Source organism: Misgurnus anguillicaudatus, chromosome 22 (genome assembly GCF_027580225.2).
Source record: "Misgurnus anguillicaudatus chromosome 22, ASM2758022v2, whole genome shotgun sequence".
Classification (NCBI taxonomy): Eukaryota; Metazoa; Chordata; class Actinopteri; order Cypriniformes; family Cobitidae; genus Misgurnus; species Misgurnus anguillicaudatus.
In genome coordinates this window covers 21,916,586-21,932,927 of record NC_073358.2, presented here as the reverse complement: position 1 = coordinate 21,932,927, position 16,342 = coordinate 21,916,586, and the positions used below count along the sequence as shown (strand labels likewise).

The following is a 16,342-nucleotide window of genomic DNA, read 5'->3' as shown; positions in this document are numbered from 1 at the left end:
TTGGATCTTGAATTCCTGTACGCTGAGATGTCAGCTCATTTATTGAACAAAGCATGCATCGCATTATGAAACTATTCTTTTTGACCTCTTAAGAGTGAAAACATAGAACGAAGTTGAAGCCACGCATGATCTGCCTCCGATATCTCGCACAATGCACACGCGCCCTCATCTGTCATCTACGCACCTAAAGGGTGACGGCGCGGTCGCGTGCTAAAGGGTGATGCAGTCTGTCTTGCAAAACTTTCGAACACGCCCTATAGACTTTTAAAAAATATATATATTTATTAATTATTACCATTTGACAGTAGCGCAGTAATGCCGCCGAATGTAGCGAAGTAAAAGTACAGTTTTTTCACTAGAAATGTACTTCAGTAAGAGTTAAAAGGACCCATCCTTAAATTTACTCTAAAGTACTAGTTACCCAAAAAATGTACTCAAGTAAATGTAACGAAGTAAATGTAATTCGATACTACCCACCTCTGCATTTAATGTTACATTTGGCTACATTTTTAGAAAAAATATTGTTAAAAAAGTCAAACTGGGGCAGAACTCTTTAAAATTTGTCCTTATATGTAGTGAAGAGCGGGGTAAGTTTTCACACTGTCTAACATATACTGAGCCTCGTACATAACAATGGTATAAATTTCATACCAAATGAAAGAAGGAAGTCTTGGGCACATACAGTTTGTTGTATTCATTACATTTGTAGACTGTTGAATGGAAAATGTTTACTTGTGACAATTTTTCCCATCGGTGGGTAAGTCGTCACACTAGCTTATCTAAAAAAAAGGAACCCTACTTAATTGTGATTATTTTAAAAGCAACACTATGTAGTTTTTTTTACCTTTAAATAATGTCTCTAAAATTATTTCAGTGATAGAACAACTTTTAACTGGACAAATTGTACTGTTACTGCAACCTGAGCAGCCTCCTAGCTGCTACAAGCACACTCTGAAAGTGGCGGTGGAGGGTAGAGGACACAGCCCCGCCCTCCCCCTGCCTGCAGAAGAGTGTCTGATACCAGGCCCTGTTGCGCTTTTCAACCACATGTCATTTTTAAATGGAAACTACATAGTGTTGCTTTAAATTTAAACCAGAACTGTAAATATTAACTATTTGGCTTTTCACACTGTGCCTAATGCTGGGTTATCTTTATTCTAAACCCTGCTTTTAACTCTAGGTTAAGGATAATTTCACACTTATTTCACTAGTTAACTATTTCCAGTGTGAAAAGCATGTGACGACTTGCCCCAAAGTCATTGAGACAACTTGCCCCAAAGTGGCATGTGTGCTACCACATGTGAACACAAAGATGACTATAGAAGAGATCGTCACGCAAAGTGGCTATTTGAATTTGAGATAGAGCCTCTAGTGTTGGACTTATGAACAGTGTGACAACTGACAACTTAGCCATGTGACAACTTACCCCACTCTCCCTTACCATTTGAGTACAAATATTTGGTACAAACATTTGAGGTACTAATATATATCTTTGAGGTACTAATGTGCAGGCTTTGGTACCATTATGTACCTTTGGTGTTTTAAACACTAACTCTTTGGGTGCAATGGTGTACTTTTTCATAGGGTACCATCCCAATGACAACCACTGTAGTGACCTTTTTGTCTGACAGCGTAGTATATGGAAATACCTTTAGAATACTTCCATGAAGCAGTTTTACCATTTTTCATTCGTTACAGTACCACACCCTGAGTTCAACCTAGCAAAATTGTGCCTCCATAACCATGTATGTTTTCTCCCAAACCCTCACAGCAGCCTCTTAGCAAGGTGGGGAAGGAAAACATCTAAACCATTAAAAGGCCTCTGTATGACCAGCTCAACACTGAGGCCTTTTCATTTACCAACCTTTCAAAGCCTTTTCCACGCTCACCATAGCCTTAAGACATGACTAGAAACCTCTTATACTGTATTCCTCCAAGTATTACCCAACGTGTCTGAGAGCACAGTTACACCCGGTATTAATGATTTGGTCGATCGGATCACAAGTGGACAAGAGAGACACATTCCTGTTCACACCTGATTATATTGATGGGCTTTTGTTTAAGCATGAGTGGGGAAAATGAGGGGTTTAAACTGACGCGCACTAATATTGTGTCAGAGAACCGCTGCTTGTGTTGTCAGTTAACGTGCTGTGCAACATTTTGTACATGTATACAGGGGTAGCGTTTGCGTATGGGAGGGTATGGCAGTAGCATTCAGAAAAAAACAGAAGAAATCTGCAGGCTGTTATAATGATGCTCATTAAAGATAATTTTAATTACTTTTAGTATAACATATCTGAACATTGGTACATTACTAATAGTGATCATTTACACGTGTGTTCGACTTCATACTACGCCACAGGAACCGACAGTCGGAAGTGCCGCAAGCCATTCGAAAGTAAACTCTTCCATATGATTTCTCAAATCGCCCTCGCGGTACTTTGATGTCATCCGCCTGTAGTTTTTGCAGCGCAGCTTGAGGGGTTTTCCCCTGCAGAAGGTCTCATGATGACTGGATCTCATTTATACATTGTGGATAGTGTAGTTCTTTACCTGTGTTTTCGCAAGTAAAGTTCTTTTTTGTTTTAACATTCAAACAGACTCGCGGTTCTCCCACACCCTCGAGCTAGATGCATATTGCATACATTATTCCAGAAGTAATATGATTTGTGGATAAATAAACATGTTCTTACAGTTCCAATGGGAATTGTAGCACAGTCGAAGTGAATTGTATTTATTGTTTGCACGCCTTTTTAAATAAGGCCACTTGTGGAATAAAAACTGCATGAAAAAGGTAATACCTGTTTTTCCATTTAGCGCTGTTGCACTGAGAATTGTATTTAATTTTTTAGTCTGGATTAGTTGGTTAACTTATGTGCTCTCACATCATTTAAAATTTGGTTTATTGGTGGTTGTCATGACAGCATTTGGTTGTGAAAGGATTGTCACAGTTTATAGACAGTTTCAGCAGTAACAACATAAACATACGGCTTTCGTGGAACAATCGTAACTTACGGTAAAATCAATAACAATATAGACCTTTAAGAGTAGTTTATTTCTGATAACAAGCAAAATAAACAACAAGTAGATTACCTTTCAATGACAATGAGCTAATGTTACTGTGTAAAATGTGTACTATAATGTATACAATGTAGGGCTGTAAATAGATTAAAATATTTAATCTAGATTAATCGCATGATTTCATGAGTTAACTCGCGATTAATCGCAAATTAATCTAACATTTTAATTTGTTCTAAATTTACCTAATTTAACACTTTTCAAGTTTTTAATGCTCTAATCAACATTTGGACAAATATATAGCTATAAACTAAAAGAGGGGGAAAGTAGGAGCTTTAGTTTTATCAATGATAAGTCTAAAGACTGCACAACACACTGTAGGTTTGCTCTAGAAGTCATGTCCGATGTAAAAACATTGTGCTCGTACATCTCACATTTGATCAATCGACGGAGAGTAGGCCGTCTTGTGTTGCTGTTAAAAACACATTTGATACCACAATAGCAATCCGGCTGAATGCATTTTCAATTACCTCTGAATGTGTTTTAAGGTGGAAGAGCTCAAACCGTTTTACACCCCGTTTACACCTATTTAGTGTTGTCCACTTGTGATCCGATCAAATAAAACACATCTTAATACCAGATGTAAACCGGGCCTGAGATCTCATTTCCTCTGTCCCTTTTTATCTCCATGTTCTTGTGGAATAAGCTTTCCTCTCTCTTGCTCATTGTCAGTCAGAGTGAGGGTGTAGAAACTGAGTTGTTTGTTTTTTCCAGTTCATGGATGTGATAAAATCAGTAACTGTCAAAGAGGTCTAGGTGGAAGATGATGCAAGTTATACCCTTGCCCGATGTCCTTGTTCCTCTTTGTGGCAGCATAATTGCTTTGCTGTTATTTGTTGTTCGCTGATATTAATGGATTTTTCTAAAAATGTTTTCCAGGTGAATGAGATCTACCACGATGAGTCATTAGGCGTTCACATTAATGTTGTTCTTGTGAGGATGATCATGCTTGGCTATGCTAAGGTAAGAACTATTGAAAAATAAATACCTCTCAAAATTAAAGATCATTTCTTACTCCTACATTCTAAAAACAAACGGTGCTAAATAGCACTAAAAGTGATTCTTGGCTCGTAATCATAGAGTAACCATTTTAAGTGCCATATAGTACCAATGAAATACCTGTGCAGCACCTGTGTAGAACCATATTGTGCTATGTAGAACCATATGTGGTGCTATAGTGGTGCTATATGACCACGTATGGTTCTTCATAGGTGCTATATATAGCACTAAAAATGGTTCCTCTATGATTACGAGCCAAGAACCACTTTTAGTGTTATTTAGCAGCGTTTGTTTTTAGATTTTAGGTATTCTGTAGTGATAATTTGTTTATGTGCCCATTTTTCTTCTCTTTTTGCTACTGTGCATCTAAAACATAAAGATTACAGAAAATACACTGAAAATGTGTCCGAGGATTGTTTGATTGTGGTTTGATTTCACAGCGTCTTAGGTTTGCTTATTATCTGCGATTTCTCACTCAAGAAACCATGTGCATGCATTGTCTCCTGATTCAATTATAAACTAGTGCATGGCTGATTTATTATGCTGGCGAACGATGTCACTTTCAGCACGGAAACGTAGGAGCTCCCTGATCTTTGCTTTATTGGAGTTTGCAGACATTTTTTAAACTACTGTATAACTGGGTTGTTGTGATGACACACTCGTATGGGCCCTAATAATCTTTAATATAAAATGCAAATCTCCTCCCCTTCTCGAAACGATCTCTCTTTACTTCTGGTCACGGGGTATGGCAAATAGCCAAATAGATTATTGGCAAATAGCAACATGACCCAACTTCTAACAATACAATAAATTCTCTATGGACAAATTCAAGTCTAGCCCTACCTTTTTTTCATTTCAGAATCCATTTTACTTGGATATACATCACAGTGGGGAAAATAAGAGAATCGCTACTTCCGTTTCATTGTGACTTTAATATTGGCTGTCATCGTAAAACCTTGTGATACGAGCAGCATAGTTATATACCCGAAAAAATAGATAGTTTGATTTCATGCAGCGCTGTGCAGAGAATGTTGAAAGCATACAGATTTCACTTTTTTATGTTACTTTGATGTGCCGATCGGTCCGTGCAGCGCAGCATGAAGCCGAACACACCTGATAAGCCACAATCTCATCTTCTTCAAAACAGTTGCACCACATTGATGTAAGCATGCTCAGGCCTGGAATGTAAAGTACAGCGTGAGTGTAGGTCTGACGGGGAGTGAGGAGGGGGTACAGTTGCACTCAGGCACAGTGCAAGGCAACTGTGCCTATCGTGAGTATGCGCTAAATAAAAACTATAAAATATTGTCCTGACAATAACTGTGAAGTAGTGAGTTCAGGTTTGGTCCTAGAACAGGGGATTTTAAAAAGTCACATGGCTGTTGAGATGCATGACACACACACACACACGCACACACACACACACACACGCACGCACACTCACACACACACACACAAACACACACACACACGCACACACACACACACACACGCACACACACACACACACACACACACACACACACACACACACACACACACACACACACACACACACACACACACACACACACACACACACACACACACACACACACACACATTCTGTGTTTCCATGTTTTGTGGGGACATTCCATAGACGTAATGCATTTTATACCATACAAACTGTATATTCTATTCCCCTTACCTACCCCATTCCCTAACCCCAACCATCACAGAAACCCTTTTCCTACTTCACATTTTGTTTGATTTATAAGCTTGTTTCCTCATGGGGACATCAAAATGTCCCCATAAGGTCACAAAAACACTGGTATTCCTATCTTTGTGGGGACAATTGGTCCCCACAACGTGATAATTACCAGGTACACACACACACACACACACACACACACACACACCGTTAAACGTCTGTTTGAAGCATATCTCTTCGCTTCGCAATTCAGGAGAACCAAACTTTTTGACTCCACTAACTGCCTCAAGCAAAACTCTTGGATGTCTTGTAGAGAGTCTATGCCGCAAACTTGAGAATGTTCTTGTTGAATCCAATGTTTAGCTGCTCATGATAACTGGTCATTATTATCTACGTGAACACAACTGATTCTCTTCCTCAATGGAACGTCAGAGCTTTGTTTTCCAGCGACCGAAACTAATCGCGACACTCGCGTCTCCTGGAAATCCGGTTTATTTCAACCAATCAAAGACGACTTCGACATTCTCACAGGGTTTCCAGAAAAGTGTACGGAAAACATAAGATGTTTAGCCAACAGTCCGTGAGCGTGACATCTGAGGCTAGTGACTAGTGTGAACGAGGCTACCTCTGTGCGTCTCTAAACAGCGCTGTATTTGTTTCGGAAAATCGTCTGTCATGTTGTTTTTGTTAGTCCGTTATTACAGTTAACTATGCAAAGTGATATGGGACTGTAATGCGGTTAAGAAAGCTGCCTGGAACTACGTTCGCCGTGCGTTTCCCAGAAAATAATTGCACACCTCAGAACATTCATCAGCCAATCAGATTCAAGCATTCAACGGACCAGTAGTATAATAAAAGTTATACCAAGGGTCTGTTGAGTGCTTTATTCTGATTGGTTGAGAAATGTTCCATGGGTGTTGATTATTTTTCTGTAAACCGCACACCTAACTTGTCAAGTGTCTTAAAAATAGGCACCAGAGCAATGTTTGTGGTAGTCTCGCATAGCCAGGTGTTTTTTGCTGCTTTTTCTGGACAAAGCTCGCCCACGAGCTGTTTGACCAACATGTCAAACAACCAATCACAGTTCGTTTCGTCTAGCGTCACGTTTCGGACTCCCCACGATAACGAGCCGGCTGGTAACAAGTCAGTTATTGAAATAAACAGCCGCAACCGAATAGCATCTAAAAAACAACATTACTCACCACAGAACAACGTTGTGCACTTTATCAACAGCCACACCAATGAGACGCTCCTGTTAAACATCTGTTTGAAGCATATCTCTCCACTTTTTAAACATACAAGCAATTCAGGAGAACCAAACTTTTTGACTTCACTAACTGCCTCAAGCAAAACTCTTGGACATCTTTTAGAGAGTCTATGCGGGAACTTTGCATATTTTTGAGAATCCAATGTTTAGCTGCTCATGATAACTGCTCATTATTATCCACGTGAACACGACTGATTCTCTTCCTCAATGAAAAGTCAGAGCTTTGTTTTCCAGGGACCGAAACTAATCGCGACACTCGCGTCTCCTGGAAATCCGGTTTATTTCAACCAATCAAAGACGACTTTGACATTCTCAAAGGGTTTCCAGAAAAGTGTACGAAAAACATCAGACGTTTAGCCAATAGTCTGTGGGCGTGACGTCTGAGGGTAAGACTATGTTTTTGGTAACCGTGGTATATAGACGGTTTTAGCAGTAACAACATAAACAAACAGCTTTCGTGGAAAACACGTAACTTCCGGTAAACTCCGCTACAAATAAATAACAACAAATTCCTTTTTAAAGTAGTTTATTTATATAACAAGCAAAATAAACAAAACACAGATTACCTAGGAAACCAAAACATTAGTTCTTTTCGACAAGGTATTTGTTCAAGAGTTCAGTTTTGTAGCTAGTCATACCATTAAACAAACAGAAACCGGAAGTAAAGTTCCGACCAGAGGCGTAATCGCGTCACTGCACGTGCGTCCGATGAAACCGTCTGTAAGCAGAATAATTGACTCTGGTCCTTTGAATTAATCGAAAATCACCTTGTGCCTCATTACCACCTTGGGTGTGCATTATTTTCTTATAATTCAACGGCCGTCGTCAATTATTCCTTACATGATGAATGTTTCCCATAGAGTATTTCAAATGAATAACATTTTGGTGTTAGTCCTGAGATAGATTATACCTGTATATGTGGATTGTAAAATGAAAAGTTTGGAAACCCTGTCCTAGAATGCTTAAAGAGCTATGATTTTTTCCTTGTTACTGTTGATACATAAGGCAATGATCAATGTGAGTCGTTACAAATGTTATAGACTAATGGCTCCTGAAAGTAAAACTGTAATGAGCCTCTTATTTTCTTTCTCTTAGTCCATTAGTCTCATTGAGCGTGGCAACCCTTCACGAAGCCTGGAAAATGTGTGCCGCTGGGCATTTGGCCAGCAGAAGGACGACCCAGAACACTCTGAGCATCACGATCATGCCATCTTCCTGACTCGGCAAGGCTTCGGCCCTACAGGGATGCAGGGTAAGACTACGCCATTTTAACCTTTGTTATGTTCGTTTTTTTCTTTTTAAAATGTCAGTGACTTTTAAACCTTTTTGGGCCCTGTCATGTTCTTTACTGGAGTTCTTGTAAGTAAAAGGTCTTTTGCTTTTACAGTTTCTCTATCTAATACACTTTTTGTCACACAGTTCAAATGATTTTAATTCTTTCTGACAGAATCCTGGTCGGTGGCTGTCATTTGACAGACCATAGATCTGTAAAGACGTGCATGCCAGTGGTATAAAAGATACATAAAAGCACACTTACATAAGCACAAAGGGGAAACAAACAATTGTGTTGTCTATGGCTTTAGGTGGCCGCTGAAACAGCGGTCCTCTGAGAGCGAATCTCCTTCGGCACTGACAGAGAACTTCACACGCTGCACATTTAATGTCTATTGAAACTGACAGAAAAAATCAAGCACTTCCAGAGAAGAGCCCTGATCTCAGCATGGGGTGTTTATGCTGTCACTGCTACTCTCGAATTTGTCTTATCATTCGACAGTGTATTGTTCCGCCTCTTGTTAATCATGAAAAGAGCTCTTTGGCCTATCCATCTAGTGTGAATGTGCTATACAGAGCCTGGCAGTGGTGATAGTCAGCTAAATGGTGCTCATGTGCTCTGTTGGCTTATACAGTAGATTTTTATCTGATCATATGATTTTATAGATCATAATTTGATGAATGGATCTTTCTCTTTTGGTAGTGGTGCATTGAGCTTGTGATTAAGCAAACGTAGCTAACTAAAGTCCCTGAGGTCTGAAATGAGTTTGAATAAACACATCATTTTGTTTAGAGAGCACAGAGCTTTTTGCTCCGAGTCCAAAAAGCATACATTTGAATAATAATGCGTTATTCTGTGCACATGGTAATTTGTACTTTCTACAACAAAGACATCTTTTCAATGATTTTTGGAAAATCGAGCTAAAAAACATTTGTTGTTGAAAGGTGACATGTGTCATTTCTGCACCAATAGCATCCAAAAACGAAATCGCAAATAACCTTCCTCATGAACAACTTAAACCATTATAATTTTGTTCTTGGCTGGAGGCTGATGTCAAATAGACTTTGAAGTTGTGCTGTATAGAGATTTGCCACAACAGTCGATTTGGCAATTAGTGACATCGACTACTAATGTCTTTCTCCAGGGGAACGCAATTCTCAAGTAATTGAGATTTGGCTTTTGTGTTTTGTTTGTTGTGTTTAACCATCAGTACCTTCTCAGAGATGATTTGTCTCTTACTGACAGTCATTTAAAGCTCCATCCCAATTAAACAGTGAGGTAAAACAATCACAGTTGGACCTTAAATCGTCTGTTGGGATTATTGGTAGCGTCATTATGCAAAATCCGCAGGCTCATTTCCTAAAGAATAGCGTTTTGTGTGCTCCTAATTGTCTTTTAAAAGGTTCAACGAGGTGTTTGTGGATAGACAGTGGCAAATGAATAATAATGGATGTGGCAAACTGTTACAATATGTATCAAAAACCCAGCTAAAGTCATTTTCTATAATTAACTGTTTTCTGCCTATAAGCATTATACATAATGTAAGAACACTTTCTGAAAATATAATCTTGATATCTTTAATATTGGCTAAGTAGACCATGTCAAAGTATAATGATTCAAATCAAACTTTAATGCTCTCTCATTATTAGAATGAGGATTCACAGACAGGGTCACAGTCACATACACTATATGAACAAAAGGTTTGGGATGCCCACTTCTAATGAACATGTTGTAATGAACAGTTTCTGTGAACACACATCTTATTCAGTGTTTCTCAAACTTTTTCTGCCATTCCTTACTTTGCACCACCTGTCCCCAATCGCCCCAACAAAATGGTAATCATGTTTTAAAACATAACAGCATTAAAAACTTTCAATAGAGAAAATAAATGTGCAAATGTATTATAACTTTTTTTTATTAAAAAAAGACAAAACTGTGTTTGCATTTTGTCTCTGACAAAAGTCATCATACTTTCTTTTCAGCTGGCATTTTGGTTAATTAGGTCCACTGTCTGTCTTGGTTTTCTCTGCTGGTGCCGAATGTCCAGTTGTCTTTTCATTCTTTGTCACAAATATATCCATTGTTATTAACATTCCGATGTTAATTAATTCTTGTAGGCTATGCCTGCCATTTTCTTCAAAGTCTGATGTTGTTTTAAGTTAGGCTTATATTTTACGTTTATGGTGAGTATATAAATAAATTAGTTGAGGTCACAAGAATGACCTAATTTCCTCTTGTTTGTAAGAAGTAATGCTGTGTTTACACCAGCCGCGGTAGAGGTGTGAAGCGGGAGTGGTTTCAATGTTAAGGCAATGTGAAGAGGTCTCGCGCCTGGATGAGGCGTTTGGTGCGGAGCGGAAGACTAATTTGCGCGTCAAGTTCGCGTGAATTGAGTGTCTGGTGCGCGAATGGTGTTTTTTGTGCATTTTGTGTTTGACGCAAATTGCCGGCTGACGCCCGAGTTGAAAAATTTTAACTTTGGCGGAATTTCACGCTGCATAAACCAATCAGGAGCCTGCTTGCTGCTGTGGTGGCAGCCCTATCCGGAGTCACTCATTCAACCTGAAGGAGAACTTGATATTGTCCGTGAGCAGTCACCCGAAGCTATACGACACCAGTTCTTATTTCTATAGAGACAGGGATAAAAAGGATCTCGCTTGGAAGAGTGTGAGTGAGGACATTGTGCAACCTGGTAAGTTGTAATACACATCTCACTTTTGAGTCACGTAACTTTGTCGACCCGCGCCATTTATTTTCCCCCTATAGTAAGGTTACCAAAAACAAACCGGTATCTCTCTCGATAAATGCACAATCAACATCAGTCATCTTGCAAACAGACAACCGCATAACACTTGCCCCTCCCACAAGAAGCGGATTTTGCCTCTGACGAGCGTCAAATGCTTGCTTTTTCCGCGCGTCTACTTCGCTCTGGGCGCACGAATGCATTCAAACTGTTCAAGTGGCAAACTAGGCGCGGTAGACGATTTTGACGATTTTGACGCCTGAGACGCATTATGCTGTGTTCAGACCAGCCCGGTAAAGGCGTCAAGCATGAGTGATTTCAATGTTAAGTCAATGTAAAGACGCGTTGATGTGCGTCAGGAGGTCTCGCGGCGCGAATGAGGTGTTTAGCGCGGTGCGGTAGATGCAATTCCGCCTCATTCGCGCGTCTAGTTCACGGGAATGGCGCGATTTGAGTGTTGCTGCGGGAAACGTGCGAGTTGAAAATTTTGAACTTTGGCAGAAAAACGCGTCATGTTCAAGCGGCAAACTACACGCGGTAGAAGCGAATTTGACGCCTCAAACGTGGTTGGTGTGAATCCACGGTAATGTTCCTATTCCCCACCAGTGAGGCCTGTCCCACACTTTGAGAAATGCTGTTTTAATTGTTGTAAATTGAGTTTGGGCTGAGACCCTTTTTTATTCCAACATGACGGTGCCCCTATGTACAAAGCAAGGTTCAAAAAGAAATTATTGATTCAGTCTGGTGTGAAAGAACATGACTGATCTGCATAAAGCCCAGACCTGAACCCAGCTGAACACCTTTGTTCTCTGAGCCAAACACTCATCATCCAAACCCATAAAACTCACCCAACACAGGGGCACAGTCATTTTAGCACAAAAAAAAAACCCTTTGCAAAACGGTTTCAACAAAGATGGAAATTCTTTAAAATGGTATTATATGGTATATCATTAATGTTTGTTTTGATTGGAATAACTGGAAAATATAAACATGTTTATTTATTCTTAACGTTATTTCAGCATCTATGGTTATAGTCATGGCAAGAACTAGTTAATCGCCAGGTTAAAATGCAGGTTAGATGAATTGGAGATGTCAAATTGCCCTTCCCTCAGTGTTTAGATCAACATGTATATCGTCACTGCTCCATGAAACTCACGTATGTCCAAAACAGTTACTTTTCAGGAAGTGAAAAAAAAACACTGTATATCAAAAGCAGTTGAATGTAACGTTGTCATACTTGGTACGGCATCTTTACATGTAACCATATTCTTGCCAGTGTAATGATATAATCCACATTTGACCAAAATTGAATTTAAATGGACATATGTGCATATTTTACAGTAACGGTGGTCCATACGCGTTCTTCTGATCATTAATTAGAATGGCCAAGTCGCGTTTTATATTAACAGATGAATACGCTCAGTTTATTAAATAGCCTATGGACAGTGAATCAATACACAGACATGGTAATGCACGACAGCAGGGGCGTAAGTTTGTGTTGAAAAGTTGCTTTCAAAAAGTGGTGGGATGTCCCCAGCGTCCCCAGTGTAAATAACACCTATGCTAGACAGATACTTTGTTTGCACAGTCCTACCATAATTTTGTCACTCCTAGACGTACGTCTGGCATCAGGGGGAAACATTTACCTAGATGAAGGAAAGTCATTGTCTCACCAGGTTATGTTTATTCGGCTATATCCAGTGCTGAGCTTCGATGAAACTTTACGAGACCGGTAAGATGCTTCCACGGGGGAGATACGCGGCGTGATTGACAGCTTTGACACCAAATCGATATACGTGAAAATCAAATCATATGACTTCACAACTTTTCATTGGCCATTTAGGTATGTGAAGCATACTGTATACGGAAATGAACCTGGACATTCAATCTGTCGAGAAATCTCAAAATCGCCAAAATGGACATACCTGGTTTTCATCGGACAGCAACGATATAGTTTTTGGACTGTGTAATAAAACTATATAATGTAGTACCCAGAGTAAACCCATGCTGACACAGGGAGAACATGGAAACCCCACACAGGGCTTTGGCATGCTAAAATTCTTGATATAGAGTAATTTAACTCGATTTAGCTAGATTTAAACCCGTTTCAAATGCAGATTGACCACCCAAATTAAGACTACATATATCCATGTATCAGCTGATAAACACTCTGCAAAGTACTACTATGATGCGCAAGTGCAAACCTCTCCCCTCTAAAGTTTTCTTATGTCTTCGCACAAAACTGGACGCGTGCTCTCAGATATGCCCTCACACCCAGAGAGTGGGCACACACTTAAAATGTTTTCATTGCAATCACGTATCTTTCCCCTTGCAGCAAGTGCTCATGGTAGTTATTTCACCTTGCCTTTGTCTTACCCTCCACAGCTAAAATCTAGCTGCATTTAGTGAGTGTTAATGTCAACCCCTGTATATATGTTTTATTTACTTTTTTATATACGTACAGGAAACACCCTGGTAAAGTATATATTGCAGTTATGAAAATCTTACTTTCTGAATCCTCTAGCACAATGTTTCTGAATCCTGGTCCTCGAGGACCTCCTTTCACAATGTTTTAGATGTCTCCTCAATTAACACACCTGAATTAACTCATTAGTTTGTTAGGGAGACATTCTGGAAGGAGGCTGATGAGTTGGTTCAGGTGTTTTTACATAATGAGACATTTAAAACTTTGTGGGAGGGGGTCCTCGAGGACCAGGGTTGAGAAACCCCCTATATACCTCCCTGTTTACATATTTTAATTGTTTGGCCTTTAAAGGGAAATTCTAGCCTGACGTTGTCATACTCAATTCTAGTCAGAATTTGAGTCTGATATCGCTCCATTGGGCAATGATTATGGGGCTGTCTTAACCGAAAAATGCCTCTGCACTCAATTGGATAGACCTACGACCAATCAGAGCAACGGAGTGTGTGACGTATGTTGAAATGGCGTCTTTAGCAGCCTGACTGAACTGCTAGTTATTTCGCTACAATGACACTAACATTGTGATTATACTAAGTCTGAGTTAGCAAACGTACATCAACACCTACTATGTTTACAACATTTCATTTATATCACAACATTAAGTATTAAGTCATACAGTCAGACTATCTCTTACCATTTGTACATTAGGTGAACTTCATCCACGACGATACCCATTACGTTGGCTTCAAAAAATATCGGAGCCTAGCATGTCCCTCCACTTATTTAGCAGCCACGATTCCGGGCTTCCGAAAAGACGCTGGCAACGACCGCTAATTATATCCATCTCGTCATGCACGCCGAGTTGCATCGCCGTGATACCCATTTCAGTTGCTTCTTTAACTTGGTCCTCCATAAGTGCGACCAAAGGAGAAACAACAATTCATAGCGACCATTGGAGCTAGCTGATGAAAAATGAAACGTTTGCCGAATCCCGTAGGAAGGACGGCAAAAACATCTTTCCGATCAACAAATGCCTTGATCGCGTTTCTCTGTTGCTCTGTCGATATCTTTTAGAACAGACTCAATGTCAGAATCCACACATTTGAATTCTACAGCGGCAGCCATTTCGTTGTAAACAGGTTCAACACACGCGCTCTTTGGCGACGTGGTTGATTACGCTTCTGTTGATCATCTGTCCATCATCGTATAAAGCCCGCCCTGACAATTTGATGGTCGACCAGCTTTGGGTCTCGCATAGAATCTTCTCAACGGAAAAACCCCAGACCGATCTTCCCATTTTCAAAATGTTGTGGGCGGGGCTAAGATTGGCTGGCACCCAGGCTAGGGAAATTCCATCGCTAGAAACATTAATCTTTATTGAAAGTGGGTCATATTTGTAGTCAAAATGTAACATAAATTTAGAATTTTGTGCCTATTTGAAAGAGAAAAGACAAACTCCGACCCCAGGGTACATTTGTACGGAAAACCACAACTCCCACAATGCACAGCTCTGCAAGCCATTCCCATTAATTGGAACACCGCTCAGATATGCCATTGTGCACATAAATGCCACGTTAGTACAAAGAAAATAGAAACATTCACTTTATTGTCAGACGTCCGTTTATCCCTGCTTTGGCTGTCGCTTTCAGTTTAGGATTCTAAAATATGTATACAGGACGCCATATACGGTACAAAGCTTGGGTAGGAGCAAGCTTCATTCAGTTTCTGATATATTTTTGAGAGTGCTTGGCCAAACATGTATATTTCCAAAGATGAAAATGCCGCATCCTGCACACAAACACGTACACCGCACAATATGTATACTACACAGATGCGCTGACTCAGTGCTTGTGCTCGTAAGCCGAAACACGTCTGTGAAATAAACACGCAAAGTACCTCTTCTTGCCCGGGAACATTCACCAAACAAATGTCCATATCCTGATCTGATGCAAAAAATGTTATACAGAAATAGTCTGGTAGGAAGGGGGGTTCACCTGCACCCGAAAGGTATATTTTTTTAACCTAGTTTTTTGTAATCCTTAAGGTGTCTAGTAAAGGAATTTTGATGTTCCCCATGCAAATTATTGTCCCATATGTGATTTTTTGTACCATCTTTTGTGACCGTGCTTGATATTCGGCTGTGAAAAATGTAAACTTTAAATCTACATAGAATCTGAACAATACATCCTACAGACACAATCCACCCCATTTTCTCTTAATCTTTGCATAAGGAATTGATAGATATGAGGATTGTCATAATTAGATGATGTATGGTGCATTAAAACTCAAATAAACACAAATAATTAAAAAAATCTGTGACCTTGGATCACTGGAACTTCTCCCCTATGGACCCTATTGATTTATGTTTTCTAACTTTTGTATTTTTACAGTCTTTAGGATGTCTAAGAAGCAAATGTTGATAATCCCTACTTAAAATATTGTCACATGTTGGTCCAACTGAACATCTTCCATAATAAGGAGTTACTATTCAAACCGTTATTTTGGTATTATATTTATAGAAACAAAAGAGAAAACCACTCATATAGTCAAATATGTGTATATATAGGGTATAACAAATCCCCATTAGAATAAACTGAAATAGAAAAAATGTATTCTAATCAAAGGTCAAAAGGTCAAGGGCAATGAAGTCTATTCATCATACAGCAGGGCTGTTTCTCAATATGCGTTCTTTAGCGATCTTGCGTTCTCGTGTCCTCGCTCTACGTCATCATTAACAGTCGAAGTTCATTCCAATTCTCAAGAACACAAGCACAGAGGACGCATGAAAATACCCGGATGTGTTCTTGATATCGAGGATGCATCGAGTGCAGACTTGCACGCTGAAATCGCTTTACGCCCCAGAAGTCATT

The 16,342-nt window shown here is 39.6% G+C and overlaps 1 protein-coding gene across 3 annotated transcripts in view; it reads left to right on the top strand.

The window, feature by feature from the left end:
* adamts3 (ADAM metallopeptidase with thrombospondin type 1 motif, 3) overlaps positions 1-16,342 on the top strand; it is a 183,446-nt gene that overhangs the window by 69,515 nt on the left and 97,589 nt on the right. For all 3 annotated transcript variants that reach the window (XM_055200115.2, XM_055200113.2, XM_055200114.2), the window contains exons 6-7: positions 3,958-4,041; positions 8,130-8,286. In XM_055200115.2, coding sequence (XP_055056090.2) covers positions 3,958-4,041; positions 8,130-8,286 — 241 coding nt within the window. The remainder of the gene's footprint in view (positions 1-3,957; positions 4,042-8,129; positions 8,287-16,342) is intronic.